Below are 15,678 nucleotides of genomic sequence, written 5' to 3'. Positions count from 1 at the left end.
AGCCCCAGAACATGAAGACGGAGTCCCACTCAACCCCACAACTACCTCTGACCTCTGAGCTGCATTCAGGAGCTCTGCTACCAGACAGACCACCTTGACCCTGGGCAAGAGGTCAGCAGTGGGGCCAAGGAGCCAAACCCAAGGGGTCTAAGTCTGGCTCATCTGGCTGTAAATGTTTCAGATTGTGTTTCTTCCTCCCTTTCTCTGGAGCTGCACTCTCCGCTCCCTTGCAGGCTCATCTCAGACCGCTTCCATCCAGTCTCATGCTGCTTGTTGGAAGTAATGCTAGCAGTTGAGAATTCCCTCTTGGGTGGGATTGAAGTGCTGGGTTTCTATGGGTATACTGAGCCAAGAGGGACCGAACAGCTTCCTTCCTGCAATCAGAGTTCCTCCAGAGGTCAACCCAGCCATTCTACTGCCTCCAGGCCAGCTGACATCTAATCCAGGCTTAGTTGCTTTCACCCTTGTAATAATAGTAACAATAATGAACACGTATTGAGCACTTACATGTACCAGGTATGTGTGCAAACAAAGAATGCATACTCTAACAGCTTTATTTGCACTTGCCCTTTCAATCTTTACAATAGCTTTATGCAGCTGGGGCTGTCACCTTCCCTTTACAGACAGGGAAGCTGAGGTGCAGAACTTGTTCAAAGTCACAGACCAGTATGTGTTTGAGATTCAAACCCATGCAGTCTGGTTCCAGAGTCTATCTCTTAACTACTGCTCAGCATTACTTCTATTCAACATAGGATCGAGGTCTATCTCTCGCAGAAGCAGGGGCTGGACCATGTGATGCCAGACGGTCTGTCTAGCCCAGTGGTCGGCAAACTGCGGCTCACAAGCCACATGCGGCTCGCGAGCCACAGTTTGCCGCTCTCTTGACTAATGAGTTTGCCGACCACTGCCTTAGGGAAAAACACTTAAAAAACATTTTAATAATGTACTAATGTCTTTAACCTGAAGTCAAAATTTCTGGGTAAGGGTAGTGCCTTACAGCAGTGGTCAGCAAACTCATTAGTCAACAGAGTGGCAAACTGTGGCTTGCGAGCCGCAGTTTGCCGACCGCTGGGCTAGCCTAAGGAAGAATAAACTGAAGCCCATAAGGAGAATGTGATTTATTCAATGCCACAGTTTCTTAGGGTCTAAGGCAGCTGTGGGCAAACTATGGCCCGCGGCCCGTTCGGCTGTTCTATCCGGCCCGCGGAGCCGAAAGAGCGGAGGGTTCTCTTGCTCTCCCCTCCGCTCCTTTACTTTGAATTTATATTAGTTCACACAAACACTCCATCCATGCTTTTGTTCCGGCCCTCCAGTCCAGTTTAAGAACCCATTGTGGCCCTCGAGTCAAAAAGTTTGCCCAACCCTGGAAGGGGCCACAAAATATCCATGTCTAAGACTTCACGATTATTCCATGATGACTGCTTTTACCCATGGATGCCCGCCCCTGGCTGGGATGGTAGCTTCCTCTGCAAGACACCATTCTGTTCCTCCTGTCTGTACTGAACCCCAATTCTCTGGGTCTCTGCATGACGTCAATCCTTGGTGATGTCTGACTGCCCCTTGCCCTGACCCAGGCCCAAGAGCCTGCTCACCTATTGTCCCTCTCATGGTGTGTGGTACCCAGAGCTGACGGAAGCCAATAGGCTCTAAATAATGTAGACATCAAGAAGCCCACAGAGTCAGGGGCAGAGGCAGAGAGAAGTAGGGAGCATGTACCCAGAGGGAGAGCCCTGAAACCACAGTGAAGGCAGCCAAGGAAGAGCAAGGAGAGTCAGAAACTAGTAGAAAATCCAGGAGTCAGTGGGAGGGAAATACACCTGTATCCTGACCCAGCGCTGTCACTAGATGTAAGACCCCAAGCCTTCTCCCCTCTGGTGGGTGAGAGCACATGCTGGGGCAGCAGGAGGCCAGCCTGGACCTTGGTGGAGGCCAGTTGGGCAGCTGGGCATTGCAATGTGGCAGGTGGCTTTGGCCAACCCTAGAGAAGACCTGGGTGGGGCTAGGAAGGACACCCACCAGACTCTGGCCCATCTGTCAGAGGACATGTGTCCAACAATCCCCAGCTCACATCCACGGCCCCACCCTACCAGGGTGAGGACTGCCAATGCAAAAGGGAGCCTTGGCCTCCTCACAGGCTGACGGTAGGGCATTCCCAATGTAGGATCCACAGGTCACCACCACCTTTTCCTAACTTCCCCACACACCCTGCCAACCACCCCAGGCTTTTCCTCAGCCATATATTACCACTAAAATTGCTATCCCACCTGCAAAATCCTGCCTCAATCATTTCTGTATCTCATTTCCTCTGTACTGACTCCCTTTCAACATCAGCCCTCCCTTGCCACAAACATATTAAATGGCATAAAGTAAAGTGCCTGCCACTTAGCAGAAGGTCAGTAAAGAAAGCTATTATTGTTCATATAGTTAATAAGGTCCTGTTATAACTGATGTTATTAGTCTTCACAACTGGAATGGGCTGAGAACTTGAGGGCAGGAGCCTCACCACCCAATGAGCTCTCCCATCTCACCTCTGCAGACTAGGAGGGGGAGGTTGGCCCTTCCTCCACAACCAGCCCATCCCTATGTCCAGGGATCAGCTGAAGCCATAAACACCTGCAGGAGGAGGAGGCTATTTGTGGAGAAACTTGTGCCTGAAGCCTGAGAAGGCAGTGATTAGGCCTGACATCTGAGCTAGTACCACCATTGTCCCTGGAGGGCTCTGAGGCTTCTGGTGAAATCTTACCCAGGCTGCAAGGCCACCGGCCCAAGAAACTTCCTTGATTCCCACCCAAGTGGGTGTGCCCACTCCTGCCTCCAAGCCCTGGTGCATGGGGTCTGCACCTTTCTCAGAGTTCTTGTCTAAAGTCACTGAGCTCTTATCTGACTCCCTTAATCAAATGTGAGCTCCTGAGGGAAGACATGTCCCAGTCAGCTCTATACCCAAGTACCGTTCACTGGGCACCTCTTATGTGCTCTCATCCCAGGAGCAATACTAAAAGGTAGTGAATTCTTCCAATAAACATGTGAGAAGAACCTCAACATCACTAATCATTAGGGAAATGCAAATCAAAACCATGAGGCACCACTTCACGCCCACAAGGATGACTATTAAAAAAAATGGAAAATAGTAAGTGTTGACAAGGATGTGAAGAAATTGGAACCCTTGTGCACTGCTGATAGAATGCAAAATGGTGCAGCCACGGTGGAAGATAGTGTGGCAGTTTCTCAAAATTTAAGAATTAGCACATTATCCAGCAATTCCACCTCTAGGTATATACCCAAAAGAACTGAGTGCAAAAACTCAGATACCTGTAAACCTATGTTCATTGCAAGAGTATTCACAAGAGCCAAAAGGTAGAAACACCCAAGTGTCCATCAACAGATAAATGGATAAACAAAATGTGGTATATCCTTACAACAGAGGATATGATAAAGAATAGACACATGCTACAACACAGATGAACCTTGAAGACACTGTGCTAAGTGAAATAAGCCCAACACAAAAGGACAAATACTACACAATTCTACTTCTATAAAGTACCTAGAATAGTCAAATTCATAGACAGAAAATCGAACAGAAGTTACCAGGCTGCCCTAGCTGGTTTGGCTCAATGGATTGAGTGTCAGCCTGCAGACTGAACGGTCCCGGGTTTGGTCCCCAGTAGGGGGCGTGCAGGAGGCAGCCGATCAAACATGTCTCATCACTGGTGTTTCTCTCTCTCCCTCTCCCTTCCTCTCTGAAATCAATAAAAATATATTTTAAAAAGAGAGAAGAAGTAGTTACAGGCTGGAGGAGAAGGGAATGGGGATTTAGTGTTTAATTAGGTGTGGAATTTCTGTTGGGGGGCATGAAAAAGTTCTGGAGACAGATGGTGGTGATGGCAGCTCAACAATGTAAATGTATTTAATGCCACTAAACTTAAAAATGATTAAAATGGTGAAATTTATGTAACGTATATTTTCCCCACAATAAAATAAATAAATACACTCCCCAAAAGGTAGTATCATTATCATCCCCATTTTACAAATGAGGAAACTGATGCTGAGAACACCCTGCCCATGGTCACACTGGCTATTGGAACAGAGAGTGAATTGGAAGCTAGGCTCACATCATCAGGCCTCCAGAAGCACAGGTCCGGGTTCTAAGCCAGAAAGGAGAGCATGGAAGGAGCTGGAAACTGAGGGTGACCAAGCAAAGGGCAGGGAAGGATTCAAGGAACGTGGTGAGGAGGTGGGTAGGGGAGAAGCTCGGCTGTGACTCCCTGGATCCACGTCTTATCGTCTCAATGGCAAGAGCCCCACTTGGGTCCAGTCCCTACTCTACCTCTCATTAGCTGTGTAACACATCCAAAATGAGGATTCCCTTCACCTCTGGTAGTCCGTTATCACAGTGCTTTCCCAAAATCACCATGCAATGTCCCGCCTCTGGGCCAATGCTCATTCTCTTCTGTCTGAGCACACACCTCCCTCCCTCCTCTACCAGCTCAAGTGCCACTTCCTTCCATTAAAATTCCCTTTGGTTTAATGGCTGTGTGCAATGTAAATGTCATTAATTTACTCTCCAAAGATGTTTCTCCTGCCTCTCCCCTTAAACCATGAAATTGTTTAGACCACAGACCTCAGCCCCAGCCTGGTTCAGAGTGGTGAGCACGTATTAAGAACTGACCGACTGCTAACAAGAATGGGCAGTCTAGGCCACAGGCACCTGGTCAGACAGAGGAGAAAGCAAGGAAAAGAGAAGCAGAGAGACATACAGAGAGAGAAGAGAGGCAGAAAGATTTAAGAGCAACCGCCAGGAGGGCGAGAGGCATGGGGGTGCAAAAAGGAATGCACAGAGGAAGACAGAGCCAGCCACAGGCTCTGGCAAGCAGGAGGGAGAAAGCAAGACAGCAGGGCCAGGGCAGAGCTGGTGGAGAGGGAAAGGCAGAGTGTGAGGGCAGATGGAGGAGAGAAGTTGCCCCATGCTCATCTTCCCACACCTGCCCATGGGGCCAGAGGCCAAGGCCTGGCTGAAGGCGGTCAGAATGATCAGTGTGTGTCAGTGCCAGGGCAAGGGTTACACAGTGACAGGGCAAAAATGAAAGCAGCCGTGAACAGGAGAGGGCTAGCAGCCCTGGCCTGGAAGCCGGTCCACAAGTGTGGGAGGCTGGGCTCAGAAATAACAGGCGTTAATCTGTCCTGTGGCTGTGCATGGCATCTGCATGTCTGCCTGGCCGTCGACAGTGTGCTCCTCTGGACGTGCAGGACCAGGGCTGAGAGCAGGCCTACTCCTGTCCTCAGAGTCGGCAGGTCTAGAACCTTCCTCTGAGCACTCTAGAGGCTATCTGTCCTTCAGCCAAGCCTTCTTCCTGCTGCTTGTTCTCAGCTCCCACCCTGTGCCCCACTGGGTCGCCACCTGGAAAACAGCGGGTGGCCTCTAGATGTGGGGGAGTGTAAAGACCAGGGCTCTCAGGGGCTTTGGCACAGGAGGATGGCAAGAGTGGGTCCCCGAAGGGAGATGAGAAGACAGAAGAGAGCAGCCTCAGTGAGATGTGTCTGAGTCAGCTTGGCCCTCTTCCTCTGCCTCCCTGGGGTCCATCCCACACACTGGGCCTGAGCTCAGAGCTATATATACCTCCCAGATGGACAGGAGCCCCTGCCGAGAGCCCCTCCACCAACTCCCTGCGCAGTCCTTCCTTGGCCCAGACCTCATGCCAGGTAAGAAGAGATGAGGATAAGCCTGCGTCTGGACTCCAGCAGAATCTGTACTCACGTAGGACAGGTGCTATGGGTGCTGGGTGAGTCAGCAACACTGCCGAGCAGCCTCCAGCCCATGCCCAGAGCCTGATCCACCTGGGGCTGGGCTAAGCAGAGAGCTAGGCAGGGGAGAAGACAGGAGCAGGTGGGAGGCTTTGTACAGCTCACAAAGGCCATTCAGGGCAATAGGGGAGCACTATATGAGGAGGCAGGAGAACTGGGTTCTAGCCCCTGCTCTCTCGCTTACTACCTGAGAGACTCTGGGATCAACTCTGGCCTCTCTGAGCTTCTCTCTGCATCTGCAAGCAAAGATTATTATTCCTCCTTCCCTTGAAAACGTAAAAGGGATAATTGATATTAGAGGCCACTGAGTGCTTCTGTCTTAGCGTAACCACAAGGCTCCTGGGCTCTCTCCTCCTCCCAGGTTAATCTCTGTGCCATCCCCCGACCCTGTGGCCTCCTGGTCTTTCTGCATAGGGGATATCAACATGGCCAGGACAGTTTGCCAAACACCCTTTTCATCCTGCTCCACCGCCTTCTCAACAGCTCTTCTCCTGCCAAACAATTCCAACACAAGGTCTGTCTGAAGTCCACAGACTTGGACTTGACTTGACTAAACCCTGGCGCAGTCACCATCATCTGGTGACTGAATGTAAAGTCTCTTAACCCAATTCTTTTACAGGTAAAGTGAGAATAGAAATATCTACCCATAACAACTAAATAAAACTAAAATCCACCCAAATATCCATCAACAGATGAACGGGTGAGGGCATGTATGGGAGTGGGGTGGGGTGGGGCAATGGTAAGATATGTACACATATAATACCTTAATAAAAAAATGTAAATTAAAAAAAAACAAAACAGATGAATGGATAAACAAAAAGTGGTCTATCCATACAATGGAATGTTAGTAAGTAAAACAAGCCAGACACAAAAAGACAAATACTGTATGATTCCTCCTATATGAGGTACCTAAAGCAGTCATATCCACAGAGAAAGAAAGTAGAGTGGTGGGGCTGCCAGGGCTGGGGGAAGGGGTGAGTGAGGAGTTAATATTTAATGGGTACAGAGGTTCAGGAGGGATGATAATAAAGTTCTGGAGGTAGGTGGTGGTGATGGTTGCACAACAATGGGAATGTACTTCATGCCACTGAACTGCACACTAATGGTTAAAAAGGCAAATATTATATACTTTTTGCTACACACACAAACAACTCAGCACCCAGAGTCTGGTGCACCATAGCACTCAAACAAATAAGCATCTGCTGATTCTGCCACATTCCACTACCTCCATGGCCTTCCCAGAGACCTGCAAGCAACCTCAGCTTGTTCCCTTCGCTAAATGCTTCTTGCACACTTGTTTGCCGAACAATTTGTCCCTTTAAAGCACAAAGACGTATCCGGCGAAGAGTCCTATGCACAAGTCATGGCTTTCCAACCAGGGACCCTGACAGCTCTCCAGCTAAACTACACGCCCCCCCTGCCCACCCATTACCCCTTCTCACCTCAGCTCATGATCAATACCATCCCACCCTCCGCCAAAGGAGTGGAAAGGGCCTAGGGTCCCAGAGCCTCCGTTTCTCACCAGCTCCATGGGGTGACCTATGGAAAGCACCCAATCCTACAACTGGCACCCAACAGGTGCTCCATACATATCAGCCCTCACCTCCATGAAGCTTCCACAGGGGCCAAAAGTCAGAAGCAACAATCAGAAAAGGAAATGATTAGAGTAGGAGTGGTACAGGGGGCTGACCCAGGGCATGGGTGCCCACAAAAGTAAGAGAGACTAGGAACCAAGCATAGCTATGATGAGTGACTGGTAAGAAGAGATGAGCAGTTTACCGGTGACTGAGGAGCAGACCTAGAGTCTAGCTCAAAAGGAGATTGCTTCCCAACAAGCAAAAGAAAAGTTTCTATATCTGTACGTTCCCTCAATTTGGCCTTGTAGGGAAGGTTAAAGCATAGCGTAGAAGGGGCTGTGAGAGCTCCCACGACTCCCTGGGCCAGTAAACAACCAGATTTGAGTTTAGTCAGTTGAATTAAGTTGAATAGTGTCCCCATAAAATTCTTGTCCACAGAGAACCTCAGAATGTGACCTTATTAGGAAATAGGGTCTTCACAGATGTAATTAGTTAAGATGAGGTCATACTGGATTAGGGTGGGCCCGGTCCAAGGACTGGTACCCTTATAATATGAGAAGACACAGAGACATACACAGAAGGAGCACGGCCATGTGACAACCGAGTCAGAGGTGGGAGCGATGCAGCTAACAGCCAAGGAGCAGCAAGGATTGCCAGCAAGCTCCAGAAGCCAGGAGAGAGGCATGGAGCACATTCTCCCTCAGACCCTCCAAAGGAACCCGCCCAAGGACACCTGGATTTCACACGTCTGGCCTCCTGAACGTTGTTTTAAGCCACCTCATTTGTGGTAATTTCTTATAGCACCCCTAGGAGACAAACACAGTCAGCCCCACAAGCTGACAAAGGATCTGTGCTGAGGAGGGAGAACTTGAGTGGAAACCCCCAGGGTGGGCTCCTGGACTAGAGCCAGCTTGTTAGAAGCCAGGGTGGAGCCCTCTGTTCTCAGGGGTTTTGGCCAGTTCCAGAGACCCTCTCAGCTCCAGCGCTTCAAGACCAGTGCTTCAAGCTGAGGGTCCGGGGGGCTTTCAATGGGAATGAAAGCCTGACTTGGGCCTTCCAACAGCTGCTCAGTCGTTGTTTTACTTTCCCAAATACCCATTCTTCCATCCAAAATCAATCCCATGTGGCTGCTGGACAGAGTTTCCGTATCTGTACGTTCTGCATCCTCAGGCGCTCAGGAAGACAGAGCCTTCCCACATGCCTCCCAGCTGGAGGGCCTTTCCTGAGGAAGGTCTGCAGCACTCTGCTGGACTCCTGCCTGAACCACTCGGTCTGCCTTGTCGTCAGCTACATGTGTGGCCACGCTGCACCCACCAGATTGTGAGCAGGGACTAGATCTGCCCACCACACCTGGGACACAGAAGGCTCATGAAGGAGGGAATGAGTCCAGAAACCACCTCCGTGACCACCCTTCACAGCCAAGGTGGGGAGCTGGGAGATCAGGCATTTGCCTGAGGGATGGCTTGTGGGATGTTTCCAGTATTTTACTCCTTTCCCAAGTCTTCCACTACCCCAGCTCCTCACACACTCAGAGGCTTTTCCTCAGATGCCCTCCCATCCCTTGAGAACCCAGCTCAGAAGAAAGCAGTGTCCACCTGTTAGAAGCCCCAAGAGATCATCCCTCTCTCTCACTTGGAGGGAACCCCCAAGGTTGCTGCGCCTCACCCCTTGCCTAGATTCTATTTCCAGAGCTGGAACATGAGGTCCGGGGCCTGCTGCCCCACCCAACAGGGTCCTTACCGTACATCTTGCCCTCATCCGACAGAATGATCTTGCGCCGGCCACAGGGTGGGTAGATGGCCAGGGCCTCCTGGAAGCTCTGCTCAATGTCTGGGCTCCAAACACCCTCCGCATCATTGTCAATGGGCTTGTCCAATGCCTGACTGCCCCCAGAGACGTTGCTCCCCTCAGGGGAGTTAGGAGAGCTCCACTCGTTGGAGGTAATGGTGCCGGCCTTGCCCTCCAAGGCTCCGCTTGGAGGAGCGCCTGTTGGACCTGTTTGGGCAGAAACCACAGCATTGGTGGAAGAACTAGGTGGACCATGGGACGGGGGTACCCAGGGACTGCCAAGCCCATGACCAGTTGCTCTTCCTTGCCAGGCCACTAACTGCACAGGAACTTGGAGGGAAAAGGACAGGGATTCTAGGAGACAGAGTAAAATGAAAGGTCTAGGAGGATAGAGGCCTAGGATCAGGGCAGGTCATCTCCCCTCTGCAGACCTCAGCTTTCTACCTGTCTAATGAGCACAATGACCTGGGCACTCTCTAATCGCAGCTCCAAGAACCCAGTCCGGGCTGGGAAGTAGGAGACAAGGATGGTCTGGCATTAACTCAATAATGGACAAAAAGGATGAAAAACACTGTGTGCTGCCCAGCTGGTGTGGCTCAGTGGTTGAATGTCGACCTATGAACCAGGAGGTTACAGTTCGATTCCCGGGGAGGGTACATGCCTGGGTTGCGGGCTCGATCCCCAGTGGGGAGAAGGGAGGTGGGTGCAGGAGGCAACCAATCAATGATTCTCTCGCATCATTGATGTTTCTATCTCTCTTTCTCCCTCTTCCTTTCTCTCTAAAATCAATAAAAATATATTTAAAAACAAAACAAACACTGTGTGCTGCTGACAGGAATATAAAGTGGTACAGCCTGTGGGAGGCAATATGGAGGGTCTTCAAAAAATTAAAAACAGAACTATCATGTGATCCAGCAATCCCTCTTCTAGGTATATATATCCAAAAGAACTGAAAGCAGGGTCCTGAAGAGATATTTGTACACTCATGTTTATAGCAGCATTCTTTACAATACCCAAGAGGTAGAAGCAACCCAAGTATCCACAGATGGACAATGGGTGAACAAAATATGACATATACATACAATAAGATATTATTTCGCCTTAAAAAAGAAGAAAATTCTGTCACATGCCACAACATGGATGAACCCCGAGGACATCATGCTAAGTAAAATAAGTCAGCCACAAAAAGACAAATACAAGTCCACTTATATGGAGTATCTAGAGTAGTCAAATCCATAGAGACAGAAAGTAGCATGGTGGTTGCCAGGGGCTGGGGAGAGGAGGAAAGGAGAGTTAGTGTTAAAGAGTATAAAGTTTCAGTTTTACAAGATGAAAACGTTCTGGAGATCTGTTGCACAACAATGTGAATATACATTTAACACCACTGAGCTACACACTTAAAAATGGTTAATATGATAAACTTCGTGTTTTACCACAATTAAAACTTTAAATTTAATTTTAAAAGTATGTAAAATAAAATGCAGCTCACCATTCTCTATGACATGCCAGCTTTGTCTGTTCTTATTTTTTATTTTCAGTTAATCCCCACCCGAGGATATTTTTTTCCATTGATTTTTAGAGAAAATGGAAGGGCGGGAGGGAGAGAGGAGGATAGAGAGAGAAACATCAAATGAGAAAGACACATCAACTGGTTGCCTCCTGCACATTCCCCAACATGGCCAGAGGATCGAACCTGCAACCCAGGTACGTGCCTTTGCCTGGGAATCAAACCCTCGACCCTTCAATGCATGAGTTAACATCCTAACCACTTAGCCACACCAGCCAAGCCTGGCTGTTTTTAAAGAAAGCTTTTGGCCCTGGTGGATTCTCACATGTTGGGGTTCTGGCAAGTTGACTTGTTGGTGCCACCAGAAGCTGGCAACACAACCCTGCCCTTGCCATCAGCATAAGACAAAATTCAGTGACCTCGGCACCAACTGTCCAAGCTATAAATTTCTGGACACAGTTCTCAGGGATTTGGGAAGGAACAGGACATACTAGTAATCTTAAGGCAGTTTTTAGATTATGAGTTTCAGGTGGGTACCATTTATCTCCCATGGCCCTCCCTGAGCCCCCAGCCACTGAGCACATCTGCAAAGGAGGGTCTCCCCATCACACAGATCCCCCCTTTCTTCCTCCCTATTAGCCATGAGGACCAGTGTAGCCCAGCAGCCCAAACCCAGAGGTAGGAGTCTAAAGACCTGAGTTCCAACGCACTTCCATCCAGGATCCTTACAAATAAGACCTTCCCAGAGCATTCCTCATGCTTGAAGTCTCTCACCCCCAACCCAGACATGTTAGATGAACATTCCTTCACAGAGAGGTGGGTATGAGGGTCAGTGTGGTCACCATCCAGTGAAGGAAAGGGAGGAGCACAATGTGCATGAGAGGGGGCGGGGGAGGGGAGCATACCCTGGGAGAGAGTGGAGGTTCCAAGGAACTTAGACTGCTGGCCCAGGCCTGAAGTTAGAAAGAGGTTGAAATTTAAAGCAGGAACCCTAGGGGAAACCTAACCCAATCTCCTCAACTTGCGGATGAGGACACTAAGGCTCAGAAATGCCTAAAGACTTGCCCAAGGTCATATAACAAGTCAACAGATCAGCTGGGTCTTGATCTCTGCCCTCACATCCCAGCCTTTTTAGCATAATTAAAGTTGGCTTTCTCTCTGTGGCTGTTAAAATCATTTTCCTCAAAGTGTGTCCAAGGGGGTCACCTGATCTGAAAAATACACACACACAAAAAAAAAACTAGCTTATTCTCCACCTGAAATTCTTGTCTTGATGCTATCATGAACGCTGAACTTTTTCTATACCTTCCAAAACAAAGTTCTTAAAAGAGATGGAACTTAGAAATGACAAATATAACAAATACTTTTTTATTTATATTTTAACACAACAGCCATTTTATTTATTTTTTTACTTTTAAAAATATATTTTTATTATTGATTTCAGAGAGGAAGGGAGAGGGAGAGAGAGAGACAGGAACATCAATAATTATAGAGAATCAGTGATCAGCTGCCTCCTCCTGCACATCCCCTACCAGGGACCAAACCCAAAACCTGGGCATGTGCCCCAACCGGGAATTGAACTGTGACCTCCTGGTCCATAGGTCAATGCTCAACCACTGAACCACACAAGCTGGGCAGCAAGTACACTTTTAAATACATGGCTAACTTCAGAAGAAAGTAAACCCCTAGAAGCCCAAAATGAAAAACTCTAAGCTATAGTAATAAGCAGATGAGCTATTACTATAGTAGCTCTAGGAGGCAGGCATAAAGCTAATCTTAGTAATAAAGCCACTGGGTTTTAATGGCTACTCAGAGATGAGACCTTAGACCTGAGAGATACAGGGAGGTTGGAACTGGGAACTATAACTCAATCCTCACAGAAAAGATAGAATCCCAACAAAATATGACAGGGAAGACTGTCTTGGCCTGAGCTCTAGGTATAAAAAACAAAGGTCTTTCATAAGAATTTGTAACAAAAGGCCTACCCTTAAGTGGATTTGAGATTTAAATTTTATATTACTCAGGAACTCCCAGCCAATTCACAAAATAAACAGTGGTCTCAAGCTGAAAAACCTCTGAAAAGACAATTTTAACCCAAACTGGGGAGAATTCCCAAAGGTAATGCTTTGCTAAGGAGGGTCTCAAAATCCACAACTACAACATGTAAGAAGAAATAATCTACCAGGATCACAATTAGATCCTCAAGAACTACAGATAATTAAAATATCTGATAAATATTATTATATAAATTGTGTTTAAAATACTTATTGACTTAAAGAATTGGAAACATAAGAAAGAATTAGACTATCAAAAAATGCAAAGTAGACTGGAAAAAGGACAACATAAAACATTGAGAAATAAATATTTTATTCACTAAAATTAAAAACTCAATGACTGAGATTAACAGCAAATTAGATACAGCTACAGGAAAAATTAACAACCTGGAAGATAGATCTGAGGACATTATTCAGAGATGTATTATTTGTAAATGATTATAAAAAGCAAGGAGAATAAAAATGCAGTTCAACATACCTCCAATTAGCATTCCAGAAAGAAAGAATATAGAAAATGAAGTAAAACAACATTTGAAATAATAATGATAGGAAATTGCCCAGAATTAATGAAATACATGAATTCTCCAATTCAGGAACCATACTGAATCCTAACTAGAATAAATTCAAATAAAATAAAGACATATTATGGGTATACTTTAGAAAAACAAAAACAAAGAGTAGATCTTAAAATCATCCAGAGTGGAAAAGGACAGAGTGCCTACAAAGAAAGGACTACTATAAATACGTATTTAATATTTATTTATTAAGTTAATTGGGGTGACAGGGACTATTATATTGATTGTGTACATTGATCATGAATTTCTCAATAGTACACTAGAAGACCCAAAATAACATTTCCAAGTTGTTGAGAAAAAAGTAACTGTCAACCTGGAATTTTTTCTTTTTATTAAATTTATTGGTGTGTCATTGGTAGTAAGATTATGTAAGTTTCAGATGTACAATTCTATAATATACCAATTCCCTTCCATCATAATATATTTGACCCCCTTTCTCCTCTGGTAACTGCCATACTGTTGCCTGTGTCAATAGTTGTTCTGTTTTGTTTGTATGTTGCTTTCTGTTTCATATCCCACATACGAGTGACATCATATGTCAACCTAGAATTAAAAACCCAACGAAAATATTGCTCAAATGTGAACATTAAAGGTTTTTTCAGATAAAGAGGGAGAGAATTTAGTACTAAAAGACCCTTACTGAAAAAAAAACAGTAAAGGAGGTCTTAAAAAAACAAAAAGGAATTGATATATATAAAAAAGGCATTATACATGGGAGAGTGGTGAGCAAAGTAGTTGGTAAAAATAAGAGTGAATCTAAACGATATTAACGGTATAAAACAATAACAACAGCCCTAGCTGGTTTGGCTCAGTGGATAGAGCGTTGGCCTGCGGACTGAAGGGTCCCGGGTTCGATTCCAGTCAAGGGCATGTACCTTGGTTGCAGGCACATCCCCAATGGGAGGTGTGCAGGAGGCAGCTGATGGATGTTTCTAACTCTCTATCCCTCTCCCTTCCTCTCTGTAAAAAATCAATAAAAAATAAAATAAAATATATTAAAAATAAAATAAAATAAAATAAAATAAAATAAAATAAAATAAAACAATAACAACAATAATGACAACTAAGTCTGGCCATACAATATGCACGCACACACGCACGCACAGAAAAACCATGTTTCTAACCCATAAATTCAGAAGCTGTATTTGGTAAAATCTGATACAGTTCAAGATCCATCCTACATAATAAAGAGGTAATATGCAAATTGACCGTCACTCCAACACACAAGATGGCCGCCCACATGTGGACACAAGATGGCCACCACAAGATGGCTGGCAGGGGAGGGCAGTTGTGGGCGATCAGGCCAGCAGGGGAGGACAGTTAGGGGCGACCAGGCCTGCAGGGGAGGGCAGTTTGGGGGGACCGGGCCAGCAGGGGAGGGCAGTTGGGGGCGACCGGGCCTGCAGGTGAGGACAGTTAGGGGCGACCAGGTCAGCAGGGGAGGGCAGTTAGGGTTGACCAGGCCTGCAGGGGAGGGCAGTTGAGGTTACCAGGCCTGTAGGGCAGTTGGGGGGACCAGGCCTGCAGGGGCGGGCAGTTGGGGGCGACCAGGCCTGCAGGGGAGGACAGTTAGGGGCAACCAGGCCAGCAGGGGAGGGCAGTTGGGAGCAACCAGGCTGGCAAGGGAAAGCGGTTAGGGGCAATCAGGCCGGCAGGGGAGCAGTTAGGCGTCAATCAGGCTGGCAGGGGAGTGGTTAGGGGGTGATCAGGCTGGCAGGCAGAAGCGGTTAGGGGCAATCAGGCAGGCAGGCAGGCGAGCAGTTGGGAGCCAGCAGTCCTGGGTTGTTAGAGGGATCCCAGATTGGAGAGAGTGCAGGCTGGGCTGAGGGACACCCCCCCACACACATGAATTTCGTGCACCAGGCCTCTAGTCTCTAATAATAAAAGCATAATATGCTAATTAGACTGAATGTCCTTCCGCATGAAGCCGGGCTGTGAGGGAAGCCAGTGCCAGCAGCCGGGGGAAGGAAGGCCTACTCTTGCACAAATTTCATGCATCTTTTATTTTATAATAAAATCTCTGAGCAAACTACTAGAAACAAAAGGAACTTCTTTAACTCACCAAAACATATCTTCACAAAACCTACTGTGATATTATAATTTATAATAAGAACTATATATTTGGTCTTTGTCCAGCTTTCTGGCAAAGAGCTCCCACAACACTTGGAATTTCCTAAGTGATGAAAGTGATGGAGGAGTCTTGCTATGTGAATGAGGTGACTTTGGGAAAGCACCTGTGGATGGGGGCTGGTGGTCAGGAGAACCAACCATGTGACTAGACTGTTAGAACTTTTAGTGTCCCCTCACCCTCACCTCTGGGGAGGAGAGAGAAGCTGAAGGTTGATCAGTTGCCTATGGCCAATGTATGGTCAAGGATT

The 15,678-nt window shown here is 47.2% G+C and overlaps 1 protein-coding gene across 4 annotated transcripts in view; it reads right to left on the bottom strand.

Annotated features, from left to right (window-relative positions):
* The window catches only part of TEAD4 (TEA domain transcription factor 4), a 73,524-nt gene that overhangs the window by 33,162 nt on the left and 24,684 nt on the right, over positions 1-15,678 (bottom strand). For 3 of the 4 annotated variants that reach the window (XM_080662714.1, XM_080662713.1, XM_080662712.1), the window contains exon 2: positions 9,117-9,371. In XM_080662714.1, coding sequence (XP_080518840.1) covers positions 9,117-9,123 — 7 coding nt within the window. In that variant the 5' untranslated portion in view covers positions 9,124-9,371. Of the gene's footprint in view, positions 1-9,116; positions 9,372-15,678 lie in introns of those variants that run through there. The other variant, XM_080662715.1, reaches the window with a different exon arrangement.

Source organism: Plecotus auritus (assembly GCF_963455305.1).
Source record: "Plecotus auritus genome assembly, chromosome: 3".
Taxonomy (NCBI): domain Eukaryota; kingdom Metazoa; phylum Chordata; class Mammalia; order Chiroptera; family Vespertilionidae; genus Plecotus; species Plecotus auritus.
The sequence above is the reverse complement of the archived record's forward strand: the minus strand, read 5'-3'. Positions and strand labels throughout refer to the sequence as shown.